General features: G+C 40.8%; 1 protein-coding gene across 2 annotated transcripts in view; it reads right to left on the minus strand.

The window, feature by feature from the left end:
• The window catches only part of RPTOR (regulatory associated protein of MTOR complex 1), a 302,464-nt gene that overhangs the window by 57,841 nt on the left and 220,113 nt on the right, over positions 1 to 24,510 (minus strand). For both annotated transcript variants that reach the window (XM_081899559.1, XM_081899558.1), the window contains exons 17-23: positions 24,139 to 24,279; positions 20,051 to 20,168; positions 18,611 to 18,751; positions 16,903 to 17,061; positions 8,602 to 8,720; positions 1,739 to 1,842; positions 407 to 590 (exon numbers count right to left, since the gene is read on the minus strand). In XM_081899559.1, the coding sequence (XP_081755685.1) occupies positions 407 to 590; positions 1,739 to 1,842; positions 8,602 to 8,720; positions 16,903 to 17,061; positions 18,611 to 18,751; positions 20,051 to 20,168; positions 24,139 to 24,279 (966 nt within the window). The remainder of the gene's footprint in view (positions 1 to 406; positions 591 to 1,738; positions 1,843 to 8,601; positions 8,721 to 16,902; positions 17,062 to 18,610; positions 18,752 to 20,050; positions 20,169 to 24,138; positions 24,280 to 24,510) is intronic.

Raw genomic sequence — 24,510 nt, forward strand, 5'->3', positions numbered from 1 at the left:
TTTCTTGCTGCATTTGTCACTGTATAGTGTAAAGGACTGAAGGACTCAAGCTATGAAGCTCACCAGGTGACCTTGGGCTAGTCACTATCTCTCTGCCTACCCTACCTTCACAGGTCATTTCAAGGATAAAATTAGGGGGGGCAATTTTAAAAATCTGTTATATGCAATAAATCTGTTGCATTTATTGTCTTTTGTTTTGTTGTTAAGTCACATGGTGTTGTTGTTTTTTTATTTTGATTTTTTTTAAAAGCTGTAAAGCTAATAACAATAAATAAATATCTTATTTGTATTGCCAGGATTACAGGAAAATTAAAGATGACATAGCAAAAACTGGAGAAGAAGCAAAACAAATGTGAGTTATTTCAGGGACTGGAGTACAATGAGACAGGGAAGACTATGATCTTACCTGATCTGGGCCCTTGTCAAACATTTTTCTTGTCCTAGGAAACTGGTGGGAGTGTGGAGTGTATTGCACCCCCATGTTGCCCACATTTGCAGGTCTTACAGATGACAGGTCCCGGTTGACCGGCTGCTTTGTCACATCATTAGTCAAGCTGGAGCTACTGGTGCTGGTGGTTGGTGGAGATCCTCTAGAAATGGGAAATCAAATATGGGTGGAAATATTGCTGTACTGGATATCGTTTTACCAGCAGAGTATGAAATCAGACTGCTGCAGAAGATGGCCTTTTGCAACTACAAATTTAAGTTTTCTCTGTCACTTTCCACTTTATTTATTCTTGTGGGTGAAGCCATTCTGTTTTTCAACACTAGGTGCTTTTCCACCCCACCCCCAAGTGCTACCAGTTGGCCTTTGGCCAGTTGAGATTATAAAGGGAAAACTGTCATTTGAAATTAATGTTGGAAATCCCTGCGGAGGCCTTGATGCAGCAGTTGTAAAATCATGTCCCTCTATCTGCAACCCTTCTCTGATGGAAGGGTTACTAAGCACAAATGAAGAACGTATGTTCTGAGAAACTTTTTCCACTTCTAATTAGTACCTAAAAGCCATGCATTATATTTGGTGCATTATCCCCTACCCCGCAATCTCACAATCTGGAACTGAGTCAGACCATTCATGTGACTGGCAACTGGCAACAATTCTCCAGGGTTTCAGACTGTGGTCTCCCAGCCTTATTTGGAGATAACCAGGGCCTGAACCTAGGAGCTTGCGCAGTCAAAGCAGATGCTCTACTACAGAGTTATGGTCATTCAAAAACCAAGAAAAAGTGTGTATCCTATAATGTCTGAAGGGTAGCATTTTAAATAACTGAATATAAGTTTTAGGAAACAGACAATGCAACAACTTCCCAATACATTCTCCTAGCCTCAGGGAGGGAAAAACCATTTGTGTCACATTTCAGACATTATAGGATGAGATCAACACTTTTTCCAACACAGAGATTAATCTCCTCCTTTGATGGCTTCAACAGAGTTACGTAGGACACTGTATATGTCACTTCTGACTAACTTTTGGCAAAGGGATTTGAAAGCATCTCTAATGTGGGATGAGTCAGGGTCAGTTTAGAGGGATACTTTTGCAGTGTTGCAGCCTTCATTGCAAGGATTGTCAGATCAGTTTTACAGAGAGAGAAATTTGTCCTAAATTGTCCCCTTATGTGAAATATACCATAGCTTACCTCTCCAGACAGCTGAATGTCTGCATGGCACACAGATACACACTGCTCCTTAAGCACAAAATCAGCTATGAATAACAAGGGATTTAAGATGTAGTACTTACCCCACTTGGTGTATGTGCATGCCCTTGTTGGTAGGACTGGCTGGGGCAGACTGTGTGAGGGAAGAAGTATCAAGGATGCGCTGGGGGCGGGCATTTACCGTCGCCTAGGAAAGAAAGAATGGAAAAACTGAGAAAGAACAAATGCCAATCATAGGAATAAAATTATTTTTACCACCAGGAATAACCTTACTGAACCTCAATATCAACGGTGGGAAGTGGAAGCAGTCTTCAGCATTGCTATAGTATTGCTATACAACTTAGATATATGCACTTACGACATAAGGCAGGCATGGCCAAACTTGGCTCTCCAGTTGTTTTGGGACTACAACTCCCAACATCCCTAACTAACAGGACCAGTGGTCAGGGATGATGGGAATTGTAGTCCCAAAACAGCTAGAGGGCCTGACATAAGGGTTCATCTGATGCCTATTAATAGAAGGTTCCTAATTCATATGCAAGATATAATATGTTAACATTCGCATTGGTACTTTGGGGGCAGGATTTGGCAATGGAAAACAGGCAAATGAGGTTACCTTTATAAAATAAAAAACTCATTAAAATGACCAATCTGACCAAAATGCCCAACTTGAACTTGATGCCTCAGCAAAAGTCCCTTCCAATATACTGTGGCGACAGAAACTAGAACATTCAAATCTGCAAACAAATGGACAAATGGTGCTTTATAAAAGTAGCTTAACCCACCTGAAACCATAGATGGAATAAAATTCCCTCTGCGTTCAGGGGAGAAAAACTACTTTCTGACCTCATAACTGGAGGCACTTCCCCCCAAATTCACTTGAGATACTGAGCTGGCGTGAGGTAATAGATGCTGAGGCAATAACTTCAGAATCAACAGCAGCAATAACTTTAAAACCAACAACAACCATAACAACAAAGAAGCAGGAAAATATGTGCAGCAGCTCTTGCAATTCCCAAAAGGTATTCAGATAAGCTTCTTTCACTGCCTTTAGAAATCTTAGATAAGGGAGAGATGGGAACAGCAGGCAAAGAAGTGTGAAAAACCAGGCTTCTTATTCAGCAGACACTTCACTTATAGGGGTGTGTCAAATCCAAAAGAGACTGAAACTATGACCATTAAGATCTCTGCAGTTTACACAAAAGGTGTAAAGAGCCACTGACAAGGCATTTGGGAACTCGGGGAAATAAATAGCATGAATCGCAGGCCATTTTCCAATTGTACCTGCATTTGCACTTTACACCCAAAATTGCTGGGTGCAAACTGGATGATTGCAGCAGCCGTGCTTGAGGGCACATATTGCCTCTCTCCTTCAGATTTCACCTTGTTGAGCTGGCCTTTTGAGGCAGTTTTCTTCTCTCCTCCCCAGCTCATTAGGAAAAGGTTCAAGGCCATCACTAGCACTATACCCTTGATCGGGGAAATTGCAGTTGATGTAATAACAGCCACATCTATAAGAGTGAGAAGCTGCTGCTGGAACAGCCAGCGTGACAGGTTACATCTTGGGATCAAATTAGCTCTCCATCATGTCTTAGATGGCTATGGAATTTGTGTAGCAGTAAATTATATTTTTGAAACCCTTATTGCCTAACGCTTATTCCCCTGCTGATTCTCTTCTGTTGAGGACATGCAGTTATTAAAACCCAGAACCTTTATATGGTCTTCTAGGACCGGACAAAAGATTCTTCTCCATCTGACCCTCATCAATGGTGTAGGCTAGTTTCTTCACAGGGAACCTGCAAGTCACACCAGAACTGGAAACATACTTTATGTTTCCCAATATTCCAAAGAAATACTCAAAGGCTTTTAGTTATAGGTTAAATCCAGGATACATCCATATATTGTTGGACTCCATGGTCAAAGGTCAGGGGTGGTTGAAGCTATAAAGCTGTAGTCTAGCAACACCTGGAGGGCCACAGATTAGCTTGCAATACGGAAGGCACTTATGTTAACATAGGAGGAAACAGCTTTCCTTCCTTCTCTGCAAATAAAACTGACTTCAGGAAGCTAGGAGACCTTTTAGGGAGGCTTTTCAGAGGACAGCTTTCTGCAGCAGGAACTTTGGATCGGAACTGAAATATTTAGCATTAATAACAATATTGTTAGGACTCAAACAACAGTATTTGTCTGTGTTTGGTGGTACACAATACTGAAAGAAGAGAAGATGTTTAGGCCCCTAAACTGTTTGCCCTAACACCACAGCCAAGATGTACAGCAGCTTCTGAAGCAATACATCCCTTCCAGTAGCTCAAGGCCTTGTTAATACTCTTGTTATATATTCTGATGTCAAAGGTTTGCAATCTTGCTAATCTGGAGGGGAAATCTTTTGACATGCTAGTTTGGAATTATTCATAGGAAAGAAGGGGAGACAAATGTATGATTGTATATATAATTAAAGTAGTTTGTAGGTAGTCCCTTACAGCTAAATTTAGAAACTTAAAATAAGGAAAAGGGATGTGGGTGGCGCTGTGGGTTAAACCACAGAGCCTAGGACTTGCTGATCAAAAGGGTCAGTGGTTCGAATCCCCACGATGGGATGAGCTCCCGTTGCTCGGTCCCTGCTCCTGCCAACCGAGCAGTTCGAAAGCACGTCCAAGTGCAAGTAGATAAATAGGTACCGCTCCGGTGGGAAGGTAAACAGCGTTTCCGTGCGCTGCTCTGGTTCGCCAGAAGCGGCCTAGTCTTGCTGGCCACATGACCCGGAAGCTGTACACCGGCTCCCTCGGCCAATAAAGCAAGATGAAAGCTGCAACCACAGAGTCAGTCACAACTGGACCTAATGGTCAAGGGTCCCTTCACCTTTACCTTTAAAACAAGGAAGGTTGACAGCCTGGGTAGACAGGGCCAAGGAACACAAACTCTTTAGTGTGCCAACATGTACACTGCCATTGTGTATATTTCAATTCTACCCAGAAAGAAAGTTAATTCATTGAACAGAGCCAAACCTTACTGTTTGGTGCATGTGTAGAGTCATGCAGCTAATCCTAACTTTCAATGCAAGTCCACATTTTATTAGCTTCTTAAAAAAGACAGGCAGGGCAAACTTAAATGAACATTTTGATGTGTTGATGAAAAGTTTCCATTTTTACCATGGTAATTGGCCTTGCAATGCTTCAAGATAAAAGTTCACGTGATTTAGGAGTGAGTTTTGGATTGATGGGTGTTTAGTGTGTATCATACTTCATGTGATGGGCAGCATTCTATGTTGTTTGGGGTCTGCTATGCCAGTTATATTTTATAATGGACCAATGGCTGTATAAATAAAGCTGACCTGATGCTTCAATATCAAGTGTATCATACTTCACATCTTTTCAGGAACATAGTAAGTAGGAAGCTCTGCTAGAAACGTTCTGGAGTATTCATACCATCATTCCAGGTGCTAAAATATAACATAATATTTTTACAACCACATCAAAATAGTTGTCCCACTGGAAGCCCTCTGTGATGAATGAAATTTGCTCAACAGCAAAAGCACAATTCAACCTATGCTGAGTTGTCAAATCATCCTAAATTTTAAAAAGCAGAGATGAGAGATAAAGGTTGTATGGTCGGTCACTATAATGAAATGCCATAAAACTAGAACCTAGGCAACGATGTAATGTATGAGATCTATCATGACTTCAAAAGGGTAGATTCAAGCACAAGCTGCAACCGTTTATGAAGTTTACTTATAATAAACATATGAATCGACACTTTATAATGAACCTTTGCTGACCTATCACAAGTGCAGATATCCTGTCTGCTCAGCAATACCAGTAATCATCACGAGGTAAACACAATCAATGCTCAATGTTATGTCAGCACTGTTTCATGGAACACGCAAGAGGTCACTGCAACAGTTCCTTTTACTATATGATAACTGTCAGTTATGTATCAAACACTTAGGTTTCCACTGCATTTCCCATTCCACCAAAGAATGCTCAACAACACCCTGCCAAAAAGCGTAGCCATTTTCTGTTGTCTTCTTTATGGAGCCAAGAAAATGCATAGTACATTCTGGGATGTGATCCAGAAATTCTTGTGTGAGCAGAAAACATCTATTACCACCAGGTTAAAAGACTATCTGAACAAGTACGCCAAATGTGAAATGCCACAATTTATTTATTCTACATGATGTTGTAAAAGCTCAAAGAGTAGGAGACACAAAGGATGAATGGCAGGTGAATAATTGGCAGCAGCTAAAATCCTTGGCCACAAAGAACACTTTCTGCTCCCTTTACTATTTCCCAATCCCTGGTTTCTGCAGTCACACATATTAACCTTATCATATTTGCAAATTCTAAGGCCATCTGGACTTGAGCTATCCCAAGCTTCTTTGACTGTTGTGGGACATGGCCTCTCCCCTTCCAAGTCTGAGGACCTGCAAATTGCCATGGGTTTTCCTTAGCGATATAACCACAAAGCATTTGGGTTGTGTGTGTGTGTGTGTGTGTGTAATTTATTTGTAAGCTAAGGAAATGGTTCCCTCCAAAATATGGTGATGTATATTGTATAAAGTATAAAGTATAAACAGAAATGCAGGTTGTGGTGTCCAGAAATATAATGAATTTTTTATTTACCTGGTGATGCTATTCAAAGGAAATACTGCCCATCCATAATTATGATGAAGAAGTCACAATATGACTCCTCTTCCTCCTCTTCCGCCTTCAGAAACAAATAGCACATGTACCTACCAACCATATAAAATGTGGTACTGCCTGGACACCTCAGCTTCTATCATATCAAGTTTGGAGAGAAAAGGCAACTTTGACAGAGATGGTAGATAATATCACTATTCATTGATTGCTGTCTGAGCTCCCTTTGAATGAGCATATATAACCACTTATTGGAAGACCTTGCTTCTAAGCCATGCCAATGCCACTAGTTCCAAAATGATTTAAAGTATTATCATACCAAACCCATTAACTGATTTGGCAGCAGCAACTGTATAACCAAAGTGAACTACGGGAAAAGCGAATCATATGGCTGAGTAGTGCTTCCTGTTATATATCATCTCTATATATTTCCTGGAAGTTGGGAATGGCATGGTCCATCATAGATCCTGTCCACCTTGCAATTCTGTTATGCCACACATGAAAGTACATCAGCTTTAATTCCAAGATGTGCAAATAGCCAGAGGCATCATTGAATAATTCTATTATTATACTGGTTGAAAGGAAGAGCTGTAGAAAAATCACCATGGGAAAAACTCACCACCTTACAATGATGATGACTCAATCTGCAAGCCATGCTTGCTAAATCACCTTGTTGCAAGAAAGGATTACCCAGAACTGTCATACTCATACTCTATTGTATCTAAGTAGCAGAAACCTGGTCTACAGGTAAGTGCACTGTATATGTGCATGCATACTGTTGATACATATTGTTGATCGCTTTATCTTATGAATGTAAGTGTAACAATGATACGAGCAAGAACAGAGATTTAAAATATAAATCTCCCCCTTCATTCATTTTCAGTATCAGGTACGAGATTTTTCATTCCTTATGCTTAAATTCGTCTGGTACAGTGTCGTAAAACTACCCAAAGAGATTTAGCCAATCAGCTGAGATTAATCAGTGGGTCATGGGTGCCAGTAAAGAAACATTTTAAAAGAAAAAATAGCACTGTAAGGAGAACAACAGGTTTAAACAGGACACCTCTCAGCGCACTAAGATAGTGACATCTCTCATAGAACATTTAGCCTCAAGTTCTTGAGCTACATTGTTGGAATGAATAATCAGCAAGAGATCTCACCTCATGTTGGACTGGCTCATGTTTGTTTGTTTGTTGGAGCAACCAGAAGGGCTTGAGCCAAGAACATAAGAAAGACAATATCCAAATAGCTCCTAGCTACAATCTAGAGAGTGATGGGGGTAGTATTTTCAAGAGCAAATTTTATCTAAATGTTTAGGTAGTGCTTTGTTTGTGGTAGAAGATTTGTTATCACAAGTGATTTCCAAAACAGCCCAGTTATCAACACTATTTGAGCTAATAATTCCAAAAACAGCAGTGATGGCAGCCTCTGGAGTGAAACACACATCATCCTTGCAAAATGAAGAATAGCAATAATGGTGGTGCTTTCAATCCATACAGGAGAAGTGAGGAGTGGGATGGGGTGTCTGCATGCTGACTCACATGTACTAGATCACCTGCACTGGGCAGCAGTTGTGGCTTCAATCTGCAATCCAGTCTTACTCTCACTTGCATAATCTAAATGAGTTTGCAAAGAAAATAACCAAAACCGCAAGTCAAATTTACTAGCTAGACATTAAAGGAAAGCCCTATCTACAGGGTTATTCATGTTACATAATTCAGTTTCTTCTAATAACTGCTACCTTCCTGCTAGCAATTGCCTATTACGCTCTTCTGGAGCTGTTTGAGCATCTACTCTCCTTTTTCTTTCTCCCCTCAGAGGGCAGAGTTGCAGAAGGCGAAGAAGGACAAAGTTAAGAGTTAAGTTTCAGCCCCTCCACAAAAGCAGAGCTGAACTAGGATGAATAGCTGTATATTGTGTTTTGGGGAAGGGGACTGCTACAGGAAATCAGAATAAGTTTATTAATGGGATTAAGGCACATTCAGTCTAATAACATAATGCATAATTTTAAAATTTCCCCTTCCCCTCTGTATGACCTGTACCTGATTTAGACTGCAAGTTTGTTTGTTTTTTGGCAGGGTGTGGAGAATTAACTATTTCTTTTCATTTTAAGTGCTATTCCTCAGGCTATAGCTCTTTGATTAAAGTAGACTATAAATAAAAAGTAACAACCAAAATAAGCAAATTTATGTGAGAATCTATTCTACAAGCTCTCACTGACTGGTAACATCATTACAGAAAGCCTTCCAAAAGGAGAAGTGCAGGAGCCACTTATTTATAGTTTGTGAAATCTTGAGAACTCAATAGTTTACCTTGTAAGCAATGCTGTTGAGCACTTTCATAGCCAAGTCCGAAACATCTGGGTATGGGTCAGCAGCCAAGTGTAAGAGGACTCTCCAAATCTGTGTGTAAACACTGTTGAAAGAAACTCCTAGAAGCAAAAGGGGAAAAAAGAATGTATTTCTGAATTAAATCCTATGGCCAATTTATCATATTATATACTGATCTTATAACTGTGACAATGTCCCAGACTCAGTATTATTATTTACGGTTATTATTTATATAACAGCATCAGGATATATGCTGGTTTGCATATATTCACAGGCAAAAGATAAATCCCTGCCAGAAGGAGATTACAATCTCTTTAATTAATGAGTATGCTTTCAATTTACTACTAGACATAGAGACTCAGAGGTCAAATTATAAATGCTAATAGAGTCTAGTTGTATGACTGGTAATGATTCCTGGACATGTTATTTTACTTGAATATGAGCACATTAGCAGTCTCAAATAATCTACAACCCAGATTTAGACTGTATTTCAAAACTGTGACAGGATCTTTGAAAGCTGAGCTCTCTTATTCATTTAAGATAGATGCTGTAATATGATGACAATGGTTTTTTTTAAAAAAAAACCACACACACCAACAGTCATAACTAATTGCTAATGAAATGGTACTGTTATTTCCCCAGGAGAATATGAAAAACAATACACACTGGAAAGAAAATCCCTCCCATCAGTATTGTGATTGCACCTAACATAATTTTTACACAACGTTTGGGGCAAAAGAATCACTTCTGATAGTTTAGTTGTGAACTTTTGCCCAATGACTTAGTCAGATGTGTATGGATTAGTTAAATGGGTCAGTTTCCTTTTTGACAGGAAAAAAAGCTTTCAGCCTTACTTCTTGACTTTTCACTTGCTCATGCAGATCAAATGATTGTTTGATTGCCTGACACACAATGGATTTAGCAGTACATGTTCTAGCAAAACTTAATATTAGCTCCTCTTCACCATGTTGCAAAGGTAACCCTTTTCAAACTTCATGGTCCCATCCCTTTTCTGTATTTACCCAGGTGAGATGTGTGAGATGTTGGGGAGGAAGCCACTTCAATTACTTCAGATTGTAGGTAGGTTACAAATAAATGTACAAAGAGCGATATCCAAACTAAGTCATAATCAGATAAGATCCACTGAAATTATCCATTTGTTTCAATGGGTCTGCTCTGAATAATACAGATAATCATCAAAATGTAACAAACTACAGCCTGGCCATTGCTGCAACCATGCACAGAAGCATCTAAGCATCTCTTCCCATGCTTCCTAGTCCACCTGGATACAGCCAGGATTAATGAATGTGGTGTCCTCCAGATGTTTTGGACTGCAACTCCTATCTGTCCCAGGTAGCATGGTCAATATACAGGGATGATGGGAGTTGTAGTCTATATTATCTGGGAGGGGATGGTTACCCCGGCCTAACTTTTCCTTTGCAATGTGATACCAAAATCTTTACATTCCCCTGTTTAAAACTTGCTCACTTGCTTAGAACTTGCTCCACCAACTGTGTGAAGAGACTTTTTGTTTAAAGGTGCCCAGCTTGCTTTAGCAGTCATGGACTCTGACTGAGTGTGGGAGACAGAGGTTCCACTGAGCTGAATCAGAGGAGGACAACATGATCTTCTTGGGCTGTAGAGGTACTGGCGCAATGGGCTTCTCTTGCACAAATGCTTCTTAGTATGTAATCTGGGGTTGGTCCTGAGAGCAATTCACTCTCCCATCTTGAATCCCCAGCCTCATCAAGCTGAATAAGGGGAGTCTGACCCCAGGGTCATGACAAAGCTCAGCTTTGGCTAGTATCTTCTCACTTAGTCTAGAACTTTCTGCACACAATTTGTATCTTTTGTTGTGCCAGACTTTGAGATCATAGAACAAACCTGACTTTTGGCACGTGTGTTCTGGAAGGCACAGGAAAAAATGATGAAAGTCAAGAAGATGCCAGCTGTCAATGCATCAGGCAGCTTGTACCACCAGGAGAGCTCTCTACAGCCCTCTTCTCCCTGATCAGCATTCTGCCTCCTGTGCTCTTAGTTCTGTGCAGAAAGTTACATAAGGACTTCTGGGAAATCTCAACTGTTTGAGATTCCTTTTAAAGTTCATGAAAGACCAGGGGTGAGGTGGAGAAGGAATCTGTGTTTCAGTATTCCAGCACTCTGTACTAACACACACCAGCACTCTCTTATGACAGAAAAAGAAAGAGCGAGCTCACACAAAAGACTTGGTTTTAATATATCTGATCTTTTTTTTAAAACGGAATTCACCACTGCAATTCCTCATTCACTCACTCGCTGAGGAGAACAGAGGGAATTTCTATGAAGATTTTTTTGACTCATTAGAAAGTGTACCCCCCTAGCTCCCTATACATTATTTTATTTTATTCCCCCCCCCCTATGAAAGGATTGCTCATAGCACTGATTCACATGAATGACGCATCCAAAATTGCTTCGTGTCAAGCTTGAACCAACTGAGTCAGTGTGCTGATGAAAGGAAATACTAGCAGCAGGGGGGGTGGGGAAGCTTTTCTACTTCTGCATAATGGAGTACAATAATAAATAAAAAAGGGATGCAGAAACAAAGCACGAGGAAGGAGTGTTATACGCTGCAAGTTCATCTAAAATGACAGCTCTGTAATTAGCTGGGCCAATTCAACACTGGTTAAATGGACCTTGCAGTACAGAGTTGCAAAATGATTCCTTTTAGCAATGAACATGGGAAGTAAATTGCCTTCTTCATTGATAGTTTTTGGTTTTTATTCAGATATGCATGGCTCTTCATTCAATTTAACAGCCATGATTAGGGCAGTACAAATGGTTTACATCTTTCTGCCTCACCACCCTAAGTACTGAAAAGGGCATGGCACACAAAAGTTGAGATAGCTGTGCTGTCATTTAATTTCCCACCAGTGCCTGGCTTAGTCAGAGATCAGAAGCTGGAGGAATCCAACACTGCAGTCCCTAGTTGCACAACAATGGATGGGGCCAAAATTCAGAATTTCCTCCATTCTAATTACAAACTAACCCAAGTTTGTCTTAGCCCATAATTAGCTTGCCTAAGTGTCAGTCATCTTCATATTCACTGCTGCTTTCCTACCACCCCAAATTTACTGAGCTGGGGAGAGGGGAGAGAAAGGGTAGGTAAATTGGAGCTAAAGAAAGCTAGGGACACTGAAGAACCCACCTTTAAGTTATTATTGTGACCCTGCAACCCGGTGGAGATTAAATCAAGTTTAATTTCTTGTCTTGATGGTTTGAGCAGGGAGGAATTAAGAGCTACAGATCCCAGCATTCTTGGCAACACAACTGTGTCATCAGGAACAAAGTGAGAACCTTTTCATATGCCAGTTTACCTCCTCTACACATACCCCTGGTAAAACTGGGAAAGGCCACAGGGAAAACTAGAGATGGTGGGAAGCAGGCAAAGATGGTGGGAAGCATGGGACTCAGTGAGAGTGAATAGCCATATGACATATGTAAAATAAATTTTATAAAAATCTACCAGCTATTATTTCTTTTACTATTTTGTTGTGTTAACTAATTTGCTCTTTTATATCATGCATATTTTGCCAACATGGCAGGCAATTAAAGTAGATTAACCAATTTTTTTATTATTTATGAAAATGGTGTCCTGACCAATCAACCAGCACATTTATTTATTTAACTTATTTTATTTTTAAGTGCAAATGTAAAACCTGCTGATAGCAAGTGCCATCTTCAATGAGGTACTCCCATTTATGCCACCTAAAGTGTGTACAATTAATTTACTAAGATTTGTTTAATTGGGTGATACACCCGACATTTCATCTGGTTTAAAATGAGAGCACAAATGACTTGTTAAATCTGCATATGAGAAAAGCAATCTAAATATGCATGCTTGTGGCAACACACATCATTTTTGAAAAGTTCCCCACTTTTTCTTAAGCCTAACCATTGTGCTGTAGTTGCTAAAGTGCCACACTAGGACCAGGGAGACCAGAATTAAAATCTCTGCACAGCCATAAAGCTCCCTGGGCCAGTCACTCTCTCTTAGTGTTATAAACCTTTAATGGAATATTGTGTGAGGTTAAATAGCAGAAGAGGAAACTGGACAGTGGATACTGACTTGAGCTCGTTGGAAGAACAGCAAGATATAAATGTAATAATAATAAAATGTAATAAATGTTATCTTTCCTCTCCTTTGCATCTCATGTTTTACCTTTTCTTATCCTAGCCCTACAAAGACCATAACTTCACTCTCTGAACAGTTACATTATTCTGTAAATAGCATTATGTATAGGTGGATTCCTAAGTACACTGCTTATAACTCCCGTTTCCCCATCAAATCAGGCAAACCCCAGGCTTGATGGATCCTGGAAGTTTCAGAAAACTCATTTCCAAGGCAAACCACATTTTGCTTGGATAATTGCATTAGCATAAAAGCACAAATACAGTATGTTCAAGATGAGAAAGGGCTAAAAATGGGATTCAGATATCATTTGGATATGTAGCAAAAGGTAGACCTAAGCACAAAATTTGGTGGAGTTGCAGTGTTCTAGAGAAGCAAAATACCTCAGCCTGACCCACTTATCGGAGTGCTATGGCCTCACATAGCCTGGAAGTGGGGTGGGGGAGAGGATTGTTAAAATGCATGCATTTGCAGAGGAGAAGCGAATTTATGCCTATTGTGCTAGAACAGGGTGAGCAGAAGACAGATCAGGATCTAATGGTAGATCACTGTGTGATTTGAAGTAGATCAACACAGATTTCTGACCTCCAGCTGTTTTACAAAGATGACAACAGATTGACTCCTTGCCCTTAAACTATGTTGAAAGAATGAAGAAAGCTGGAAAGGGGTGTGTGTCTGTGTGGGTGGGTGTGGGTGTAACCAAAATTGATTTTGGTGTAGATGTATTGTGAGCTCAGTTCAGTTCTGAAGCTCTAAATAAGTTCCTGGGCTCAGAATTATATAATTCTAAGGATATTTATTTTACAGCAGACTGTTGCAAAATTCTAATTCGTTGAAGCATTCAGCTGTGATGTCAGGGTCAGGAGGGTTGGATTCACCCCACCCCACCAACTGCTATGAAATAACAATAAATTTCACATTTAGCAGCATAACAAAAGGTGCATATTAAGAAATGATAATAAACAGATTGCAACTGAGAGAAAAGGCCCCATGCACGAAAGCATCAAAAGGCTTTGAACATATGAAACTGCCTTATATGGAGTCAGAAGACTACCGCTCTGTCTAACCCAGTATTGTCTGCTTTGCATGGCAGTGGTTCACTGAAGTCTCAGGTAGAGGGCTTTCTCAGTCTTGTTGCCTGAGACCCTTTGAACCAGAGATGCCAGGGAAGAAACCTGAGAACAGATGCATGCAAACCATGTGCTTTACTATGGAGGTATGGAGCCATTCCTCACATGCTTTTATCTCCATCCTGCCCCTCTCTATGCATAAATTATTACTTGTTCAATATTGCCTTTCCCCGCTCTTCATATGCTGAAGGGACTCTACGGCTGACCTGAGAATTAGTCTAGGCTAGTCAGCTACTTGCCATGAGCTAAAAAAAGCTAACTGAATCCATGAAGGTGCCCTATACAGAGCCAAACACTGGCCCATCTCAAGAAAGGATCCAAAACTCCATCACCGCACCAACCACCCATAACCTTCACTTCCATTAAGACTCCCAACAGAGATAACATACCTGGAAGCCCACTTGACAACAATGGAGTGCCATGCTCCAAGTTACTTGCCCTCCATTAAGAGGTTGGAGCTTGGGCCTATTTGGATGGGCTAAGACTCTTGTTAGATAACATCCCTCTTCCCTGGGAGTTTGCCTAGGGAGCTATTGGGAACAACCTGATCCAGCCACAGATACCCAGGAGTCTATGCTTGCTTCTTGCTTCTCAATACTGCCTCATATCCCAAGCCAGTCTCCTCTAGACCTTGTTCATCACCCAAAATGAGCTCATAGTCTACCCTGAACAGTACACTGCCAACTACACAAATGGTGTCACAAAGAAAGTGCAACTTTTCATTGCCTAGAAATCCATAATAATCTTACAATGTTAGTGTCAATTATGTGTAAGTGGTCTGAGTCCATCTAGCTCATGAAATTCTTATTGTGGCCTTTGGTCCTGAACAGGTTATCCCCCTCCTGCCCAGTGTAATTGAGAAGAAATTTAAACAGGAGAGAATGTGTTGGAGTTGACAAGATTCTGAAAGTTTACATAATCTGCCATTCAGGTCAACTCAAGCGCAACCCTATGGACCAAGTTCAGGTTTCTTTTTTCTTTTTTACCATTTCCTTTAGGATGCAGCAGAGGCAAGGCTGGAAGATGCATTTGAAAAAGGAAGGAGGAGAAAAAAGAAATCATGGAGGAAGAAGAAAAACCCTGGCCTTAAAGAGGTAAGTGCTGAAAGTAATGGGATTCCGTGTAAGTTATGAATTTTAAACACTTCCATAAGCTATGTCGTTTACAGCTGGATATGAGCTGTTCCTGTCTGAATATGAATGAGGAAGGCACTAGAGAGCTGCTTTTGTGCTTCAAGATGCTCTCACTCATCTCATTCCTAGGCTATGTTTTTCAGCTGTGCTCTAAAACTCTTTTAAGACACATGTAAATAACAAAATATGCACCTCTTTACATTAGCAGAAGACTATGGAGAAATACCCACAGGAACTGAAACAGTGGGCCATTTTACAGGGCTGAGCTAAAGTTGGGCCCCCCCACTTTTTAGAGAAACTCTTATCCCCCTTCAAAAACTATGCCTTTTCAGCAGGCAGGGCTCCAAATAAGCACAAAGGCAATGCAAATATTTCCTGTCCTCGCTTACTTGGCTTTGCAATGTTATCATGTAGCCAAATTTAAATGGCTGTGTGACCATTTGTCATCATCTTAATGTGATCGATGATTAGTTAGAATCATAGTCTAGGAGCAATATTGTGCTTTATGCTCTGGAACGGTCTGTGTGAGTTTAATATCCGACCAATTCACTCTTCCTTAAAAATCTACATTACTTTAGTCTTGGGACTGGGATGATTAACATAGCAAGCCTGAGTAATTTAGCTACAACAAACAAACAATCCTACAGGAACCAAAGCACTGTAATCCTGCCATGCTACTCTTACAAGAAAACAGACATGGAAAACTGCCTTACACCTGGGTCAGACTATTTGCCCGTCTAGCCCATGGTTTCCCAAGGCCTCAAGTTTTACAACTCAGCCTTATAACAGGAGGTGCCAGGTACTGAAACTAGGGCAGGGCCAAGCCAGTAGCACTTTTCTTTCCTGATCTGGGTGGTCTGACCTATTTCCCCCTTTTCACCTCCACATAAACACAGGAGCTAAGTGTGGACGAAATGTCTGTGGCACAAGAGTTAACCATGTCCATTATGATGCAAAAGGAGCAGTTGTTCTAATTGGGTGCTTTCCTGTCCTGCCCAGACAAAGACTGGAAATGAGGTGAGGTGGGTGTAAGAGGGAAGGTTGTAATGGTAGTGGAGGAGAAATAAGAAAGCAAGGTACAAGAATTCTGTCTCCATCCCAATCCCCGCTCCTCTTTGCACAAGCTCCATGGATCACTTAGTTAACTGATGCACAGATTCAGACTGAAACATGAATACAACTGGCTTCATATAGAGTTCTCCATAAGCCCTAGAAAACAGGGCAACAGAAACTGAAGTAACAGTCAGCCCCACTCTCTAGTACAGAGCTTTCCAAACCTTTCATGTTGGTGACATACTTCCTAGACATGCATCATTTTGCGACATAGTAATTCAGTTTTACTAGCAAACCAGAGGTTAAACTAATGCCTTTTAAGAGATACGGACACACATTGTGCGACACACCTACACACTGCAGCCAAAACACTAATGTGTTGTGACACACAATTTGGAAAGCTCTGCTCCTGTATATTGTAGCCAACATAGATGTTACTATCAACAAGGCAGTGCATCAAAACTAAAGTCAAATATAAACACCCAGTTTTCTAGGTAAGAATGCTGGAAGCAGCTGCAAATTCCAATCAACGTTTGGTTCTTTTGCTGGGATTGTTAACCATGGAAAATGCATCATCCCCTTTCAAAAAGCTGGCACACTCTCACACACAAATGCAGCTGTGTCATTGTTCTGCATCCACACAAAAAACTTCAAACAAATTTCCCATCTCCTTTTGTCAGGTTGCTGTCCACTCACATTAAGAGACTATGTGCTGTTACAAAGTACTCCTCCTCCTCAAAGCTTTCCTACCATACACTGCAGAATAGAGATGAGGCGGCTTGGAAATGTGCAGGCTCACCTATCAGTGAATTCAGTGACGAGTAGGAGCTGACTCTTCTCATCTTGTCAATGGTCTCAAAAGACAGGATATATTCTTCGTTTTCAGGACTGCCCAAGGTGCTACTGGCACTGCTGCTGGTGCTCAAGTTCCCAGGGGAAAAGGCGACAGAGCTCCCAGCTGTTGAAGACAAAGAATAAGTACGGAAACATTGAGAGAAGCAAGTGTGCAAGGACAGTATTCCTTGGAGTATCAGTGTACAGCAGGAATTCTCAAACTTCCGAGTACACTGACCCCTCGATGTGCCAATAAAGTTGTCATTGACTCCAACCCAAATTCTTCGGAACGTAAATGAAATAAAGTCAAGAAATATCAATATATGATTAACATTTCTTAATCATCCATCACCATGACCATAAATCATAAAATTGATGTATTGTAAAATTATCTTATTAAATATAGAGATTCATCATTGGGAAGGGAGGTGTACTCTGTAAATGCCTGTGCCTATATTTCTGAGGCTCAAAGCTCTCAATTAATTTTTTGGCATTATGCCTCGTAAACTTCTTTTTCACTCCTAGGCCCTTTTCTTGACCCCCAGGTCTTCATTCATTTCCTGCATGATTGCATCAACCACAGGGTGTCGGTATTGGCGGCTGTGGAAAATCTTGCTCTAGAGCAGTGGTTCCCACTTGGTGGCCTGCAGACCCCAGGGGGCCCACATAGGAGGTCCATCACACATACCCACCAACATACCCACCAATGAGATGTCTGGGACATCCCATTTTGGGGGGCCGTGCTCTCATGCAAGAGCACTGAAAAGGATAAACCAAGAACTCTGGCCACAAGTTTCAATGTAAGGATTAACTACTACTCAAGAGTTGAAAAGAAAAAAACGTATATATTCTGCAAAGAATGACAGTTTAAAGCTAATAGTAAATTTAAACGCAACGTGTGAGTACAATAGTTTTAAGATAATGTGCTTTTTGGTGCTGTGCTCTTGCATTGGTTACATGACTCACACGTGAGCACGTCCCTGTTTTGCACTAGAGGGTATGGTGGCACCAATAACATATCCAAAACTACCACAGAGATGTCAACATTTCAAAGGTCCATGGCTTGGCTTTTGAAAAACAGGGTGTCTGCAGTACAGCGCTAATTAGGAACCACTACTCAAGTTATGGGAAGAACAACCCCAAGATATAAAGACAGGCTAGTTTAATATCTATTTAAAAAAAACAACTGAGTACACTGGAAATTGCAAGCAGAAGGGGGCTTACTGTGCTATTCTTCCATCTTGCACTTGCAAAAAGCTAATCCTGAGGGTCAGAGGACCCTCTAGAATGTGATGGGTGCATTTCTAGAGGAGGGGGAAATCACCCCAAATCACATGGAAGCATCATGTGAACTTCCCTGTCCCCTTTCAGCACCTCCCACGTCCCTTCCAACCTTGTTTTGGAGGATTCCCTGACCCTCTTAATTGGCCTTTAACATGGGGCGGCAGTGGGAGGAGAGTGAGAGGAGGCGGGAAAGTGCTCTTCTGTGAATTCTCTTCCACTCATGTTTTACGGATCTAATCCTGCATCACATCACTTAGGTACGCCGTCCAAACTTTTATAGGCACTGAGTCGGTTCATTATTGCTGTGGTTGGAAGCAATCATATGAGTAAGCTTTGCATACATGCATGCAGAGAGTAAATGATAAGAGAATCCTGAAAAGCAAACTTACATTCTTCATTCAAACTGAGATTCTGCAGAGACTTATTCAAATTCCGTACTGTCGTGACTGCTCTTATATTCCCGTAGGAGCTGACAGAACGGAGTTTTGGTGTGCAGGGACTGTCTCGCACTGGAGTCAGGCTTCCACCTTCTATGGAGACAATATTGTTATTCATTTCCTACCCCATTCTCCTAACACCCAGGAAAAGGATCACAACTTTCTGTTTTTAGCATGATTGTGGCCTAATATTATACAAAGTTGGGCTAGGCCTTGGTAGTCCATAAATGGAGACGAAAACTAACTACTGCAAGTACTCTACTTTGGCATTAGGAGAATACATCCTCCTGCAAACAAGACCTAAATCTGAGTTACTGTTTCTATCTGTTCATTTTAGACTTTGCTGACCATGTGCTGTGCAGGCTCCATTAACTCTAATGGGACTAACATGACAATCCAATTTAAAGGAATGTGGCGGGGTGTGATGGTGAGGTGTGAGGCTAGTTAACTTTTCTGTAACAAAAGGTCAACCAAAGCTTTAGGGTCCTCCCGCCCCCAGCCAAATGCTTAGCTGCAGGAGTTACAGTATACTACGAGAGCCTGGCATTTCAACTGTTTTCCTCCTTAAGAGAGATCCAAGAAGCATTTGTGCTGTATAAAAGTTTTAGAAATTCTGTGCCAGATATAGCTGGGTCTTGATGCTGGAGATAAGATGCTTCTTGTGCATTTTATTTACATAATAGCTTTAATTTATCCTGAGTAAACACGTTATTATTTTATTCAACGGCAACAAGAAAGACAAGGGAATGGGAAAGTAGGTTTTCATATTTTTTAATATAATCCACTCTTTCAGACAAAGGCGCTATTGAATTACTCATTGCAGGGAGACAACTGTATTTTCATCTAAATTATCTGACAGGAGAGGTTCCCAAGTCCCCAGAGATTATCCAGGATATTTAATATTTAAGATGACATTTCACGAGATAAAAGGCCAGCAACAATTTATCCAGATTTCTGTATTTCCCAAATTAAGAAGAATGTACAAAGAGAAGGAAGAGAAGAGGAGAAGCGATAGAAAACACTGACCCAGTCCACATGTCACAGTAAGAATAAACCCTAGCTTCATATCAAAGTTTGCTTAGAATAAAACAAACCATGGCTCCTCGTTTGGATGCAATGCTAAAGCAGGGACTGTGGTTTGTTGCTCCTGCTTGTGCTAGGGGAGAAGTGAAGTGGGAACTATTTGTCCTTCCACAATAAATCTTTAATCTACCATGATGTGTGAATGGAGCCAATATGAAGCCCTCATTTGACCTTCACACACAAAATCAGGGGTTTTTTTGGGTGGAGGGTTGCCAAAAATATGTGATTTAGCCAATAAACTGCCCTCCCTCATAGAATTACCTTCCACAGTTTTATTATAATTTTTTAATAAAGAAAATGATGTATTACCTGGAGCAGCTGGTGATGGCAGTGCATAGTTCTTTTCTTCTTCCATAAACTGCAAGGCAACAGTGCAGAAATTGCTTTCATACTGGACCACAAGGTGACTCAGTGCAACCACCAACTCCTAGGGAGAGGGCAATGGAGGAAAAACAGACTTCTGAACACTGTGTGCATGTGAAATAACTGACAGCAAAGAACTTGAATCACTGCAAAAAAACAGGGAAGATCTCATTCACCTGATAATATAACGGAAAAGCAGACACCCATCTGCAAGTCAACGTTCCAGGACTACTCAAAGAACAATGTTTCGGGTCTTGAAGGCAAATAAACAAATTGATGCAGTAATCTCCACTCCAAATTCTAAGGTTAAGCCAATATATTTCTGAATTTAACCTAGCTAGTCCAGGAGCAAGAGTGCTATTGAAACATTCTGTTCACAGCTCAGTGTATCTTGTAAAGCAGGGAGGAGGACCTGTTACTACGACTCCTGCCGTCCCTGACCATTGGCTATACTGGTGGGACTGATGGGAATTGGAATCCAACAACATCTGGGCTGTGACAGGCTCCCCATCCCTCCTGCAATCATTCATTGGGTTGAACATTTTGACTTTAAAGTACCAACAGCAAATATTATCAATCCTCAAAATAGCATATAGCAGTACTTTACAAAGTTCCCTTTTGTGAAAATGCAGCGGAAAGATTCTAAATTATTATTTATTCTTTTTATTATTATTACTATTTGTTGAATTTATATACCTATATCTGGAGGTCTATTTTGTAAGCAACTTTAAATAAAGCAAGCAAGAGAATCAAGTCCCTGTGAAAGCAGCCTTCTGACAAAATTAATATCCATTTGTCACCTCAAGTGGGGACGAGGGCACTTTTTATACTTGGCTTTGTGAAGCATTGATTTTTCCTTCACTTTAGTGTGACGATCTTAAGAAAGCTGGAACATTTGACTCCAAAGTGAATTCTTTGCAATGAAAGATCTTTCATTATTGGCTACTCTCTAACTTTTTGATGCAGCCGAGAATTGTCAAACTGATCTACTGCTACTGGAAGAACTGAAGGGGAAGGGAGAACATTGTGCCATTCTTCTCCGGTCCATTCAAGCTCCTCTGTAGGACATAATGAATCATAAAAAGGGCAAGGTTCTTGTGTGACCTCCTGGGTCATGGTCCAGACCTTAAAGCCTTGCCAACCTTTTCTATGATGATTCCAAGAGTTACAGAAATAGCATGATGCCCTGTTAGAAATGCATAACTGTTCACTGTGGTTCACAGTCAGCTCAAAAAAGAAATCAAATCTGACATTGGTCAAGCAGAACCTTGGTGGTTTAGGGGGAACACAACCTGCTACTTATTTTCTGTGAAAAAGTCAAAGATTTCTTGGTGGGAAATCTTGAATTCTGCAAGACTAGCACGGAATTTTATTTATTCTATCAAAGTCTCTTATTGTTGTTTAGTCATTTGTGCAGAAGGATCAGAAACTTACCAAGGCATTTTCTAAATAGCCCTACACAGTGCTACTAATGTCCTATTTACCCAAACAGAGGCTAGAAAAGATGAAATGCATTTTGCCTATTATAAATTTGACAAGACTAGGCAGGAAGCTCTGGTCACAATGCTTCTCAGTGCTATCAAGTGACTGATGTGCTACTGCTCTAAAGTGGAAGGTTAGGAAAAACAATCTTCAAGGGACTATTGTTTCATCTCAGCCCTCTCCCCACCAACCCATTATGGAAAGCTCTTTGCTGAATAGAACTGTCCTGTTTCCCTCCTGCACTTGCAAAACTCAACCTTCTTCCTCTCGGAGGGCTGCCACATACTTCTTGTTTCCAGTAACAAATTAATATTTCATATTTAATTTGGTAGATTGTAATGTAAGACTCTGCTATCAAAAGGGTGATAAATAGGAAAGGACTACAGAGACAAAACGTGGCTTCTGTTTCGGGAGGAAGTAGCAAGAGCATCAAGAAATTCTGCAAAGTGTTGAGGTCTTGGAGAGAGAGGCCAGGCCAGCTATTCTCATTTCCCTGTCCTCTTTTTTTTATGCAGCAGCTCCAAAATGAAAGTAGTGACATACAAGCCTGACAGCTCTCTGCTGACAGATATCACTTTCCTTTGGCATTCAGCAGCACACTTTTCAATGATGGATATGGTGCCAGGTCTAAAATAATCCTTTTCTAATGCCTGGTCTTTCATTATTTTGTTATGCAATGCCCTTTTTCTGTTGCAAAGGGATTTCTCATACTGTACAGCAAATGAAATGCCATATTGATAAAGGCCTCATGCCTGGCCCCACTGGGCAAAATGAAGCAGCCTGACGTTCAGGTCAGACAAGAAAAAGCATTTTGTGTTTCAGAGTGATGGCCCCCGGGAGCTGGGATGGTAAAGGGATCCATGGCGTGTATGCCCTCAATTCAAGGTCAACTCCCCCCACTGACCCTATACCACCTCTTGCAGCAAGTGTTCTTTATCACACTCTGGGTGATGAAGTTAATTTTATTTCCCCCAGGACAGGGAGAAAAGCAGAACAATGTTATTCTTCAGGCTGAAAACAGAAAGGCGAGTGAAAACTGAAATTTATGTAAGCCTCTCAGGAAACGGAGAGACAAAACGATTGACACGACAGGGCTTGTGATTCAAAGAAATTGCCAACAAACAGAGAGCCAGTAAGACCTGCAGGAGTGCAAAAACTTTCCCTGTTTCTCGCATTGAGGAAATGGCACTTGCTTACATATGATGAAGCAGTCTCAGTCTCAGCAGCCAAAGATTCACATTGGCTAACTATCCCCCCCAAAAAACCATTCTGATGAAGAGAAGATGTTAAAACAAGGAAAAACCAATGAGAAGTGGCCACGTGGGAGGTAAAATGGGAAGCCTGCTGTGTTATCAAATTACTGTAAGGATTCTACTGGCACAAAGATCTAAGAAGACTTGCCTGCAGAAGCAGCAGTGTGCAAAGGCTGCACACCACAAACAAAAGCCAATTCCAAAAAAACAAAGCAAATTTTAGGACAGATAGCCATTGCCACTGCCACATGTACACAAAGTATGCATATTCATCCTCATTAATCTCTCAAAGAATGGCCTAGAGAGTGCCAGTTTGCGGACATGCCATGTTTTCTTTATTGCGTAATGCTGCCAAAACAGAATTTCAGAGCTAAGGTCTTATAATTGTGCTCTTTTTCTGCAGAGTCCATACCAGACGTACACCCATAATGTTGTGGAATAAGAGGGCTAGATTTAGACATCTGGGAATCCTAAATTACCCTGCGATTATAATACACTGTACAAAAACAACTCAAATGCCCGGTTTTAGAATTGTATTTCAATAGAACAGATATTAAGTAGTTTCCCCTGACCTGAAGAATCCCTATGGAATTTCTAATGAGGAAGGGGGAAACTTAGCAATATTTTATTATTGTTTGCAATTAACACAGCACTTTGGAGCTAAAATAATTTATCTTGAAGGCATGCCACTATTATTTCCACGTTATCAAACTGAGGCTTACAGTGAGTCCACAGTTGATCTTATATTTTAACCTGGGTTTTCTCTTCAATACATGAAATAGTTATTGGGCTATTTCTGAAGACTATGCGTCTTTTGCCATTTAATGTTTGGCAATAGTCATGGGTGCAAGGATTCACTTTGTAATGATTTAAAGCTGTTGTCATTCAGGGCCTCACATGTTCATGACCTGCTCAAGGGAGGAAAAAGGAAACCTAAGCACAAATTGCTAAGGGACAGTCTGAACAGATCATATAAACATAGGATGAAGCTGCTGAATAAGGAATCTGATCATTGGTCCATTTCGTCCAGTATCGTTTACTCTGATTGTCAGAGGTTCTCTGATGTCTCAGGCAGTGAGACCCACAGCTCTGCTAATTGGAATAGGCTGGAGGTTAAAACTGGAACATTCTGCATGCAAAGGATGTGCATTATCACTGAGCTATGGGTTTTCCATGTTTTCAGTAAATCAAAGTTTTGAACAGCTGCAATGAACTATAAAGGTCCGTGCAGACAGGACTAACAAGCTGAGCAGTAACACAGGGGCTCTAGCACCTACCCCTCCCAACCCCATGTTATACCTTTCGGACCATGGGACTTCCATCGTTGATGAGCTGAGCCAGCATCATGGCAACGTTGTGATCAATAGTGGTAGAATGATCTGTCCGCTCAGCCGAATTGCCTACAAAGGTGCCAAGGGCAAAGACTGCAGCACAGCGAACCTGAAAAAGAAACATAAATAATCTCTGTCCAACTTAAACTCTTAGCATACACTTTGTCACTTGCATGTTTTAGTGCAAAGATGTCATAAGATAACATATCCATCCTATTGGAAAGGACTCCCAACATTAAGGACACATCTAGTAAGTAAATGCAGACATATGAGAACTATGTTTTTTCCACATGGCCAGTAGACCCTCAACACATCAGCTGAAATCTGCAATAGTTAACAG

The sequence above is a fragment of the Podarcis melisellensis genome (assembly GCF_964234715.1).
Source record: "Podarcis melisellensis genome assembly, chromosome: 2".
Lineage (NCBI taxonomy): Eukaryota > Metazoa > Chordata > Lepidosauria > Squamata > Lacertidae > Podarcis > Podarcis melisellensis.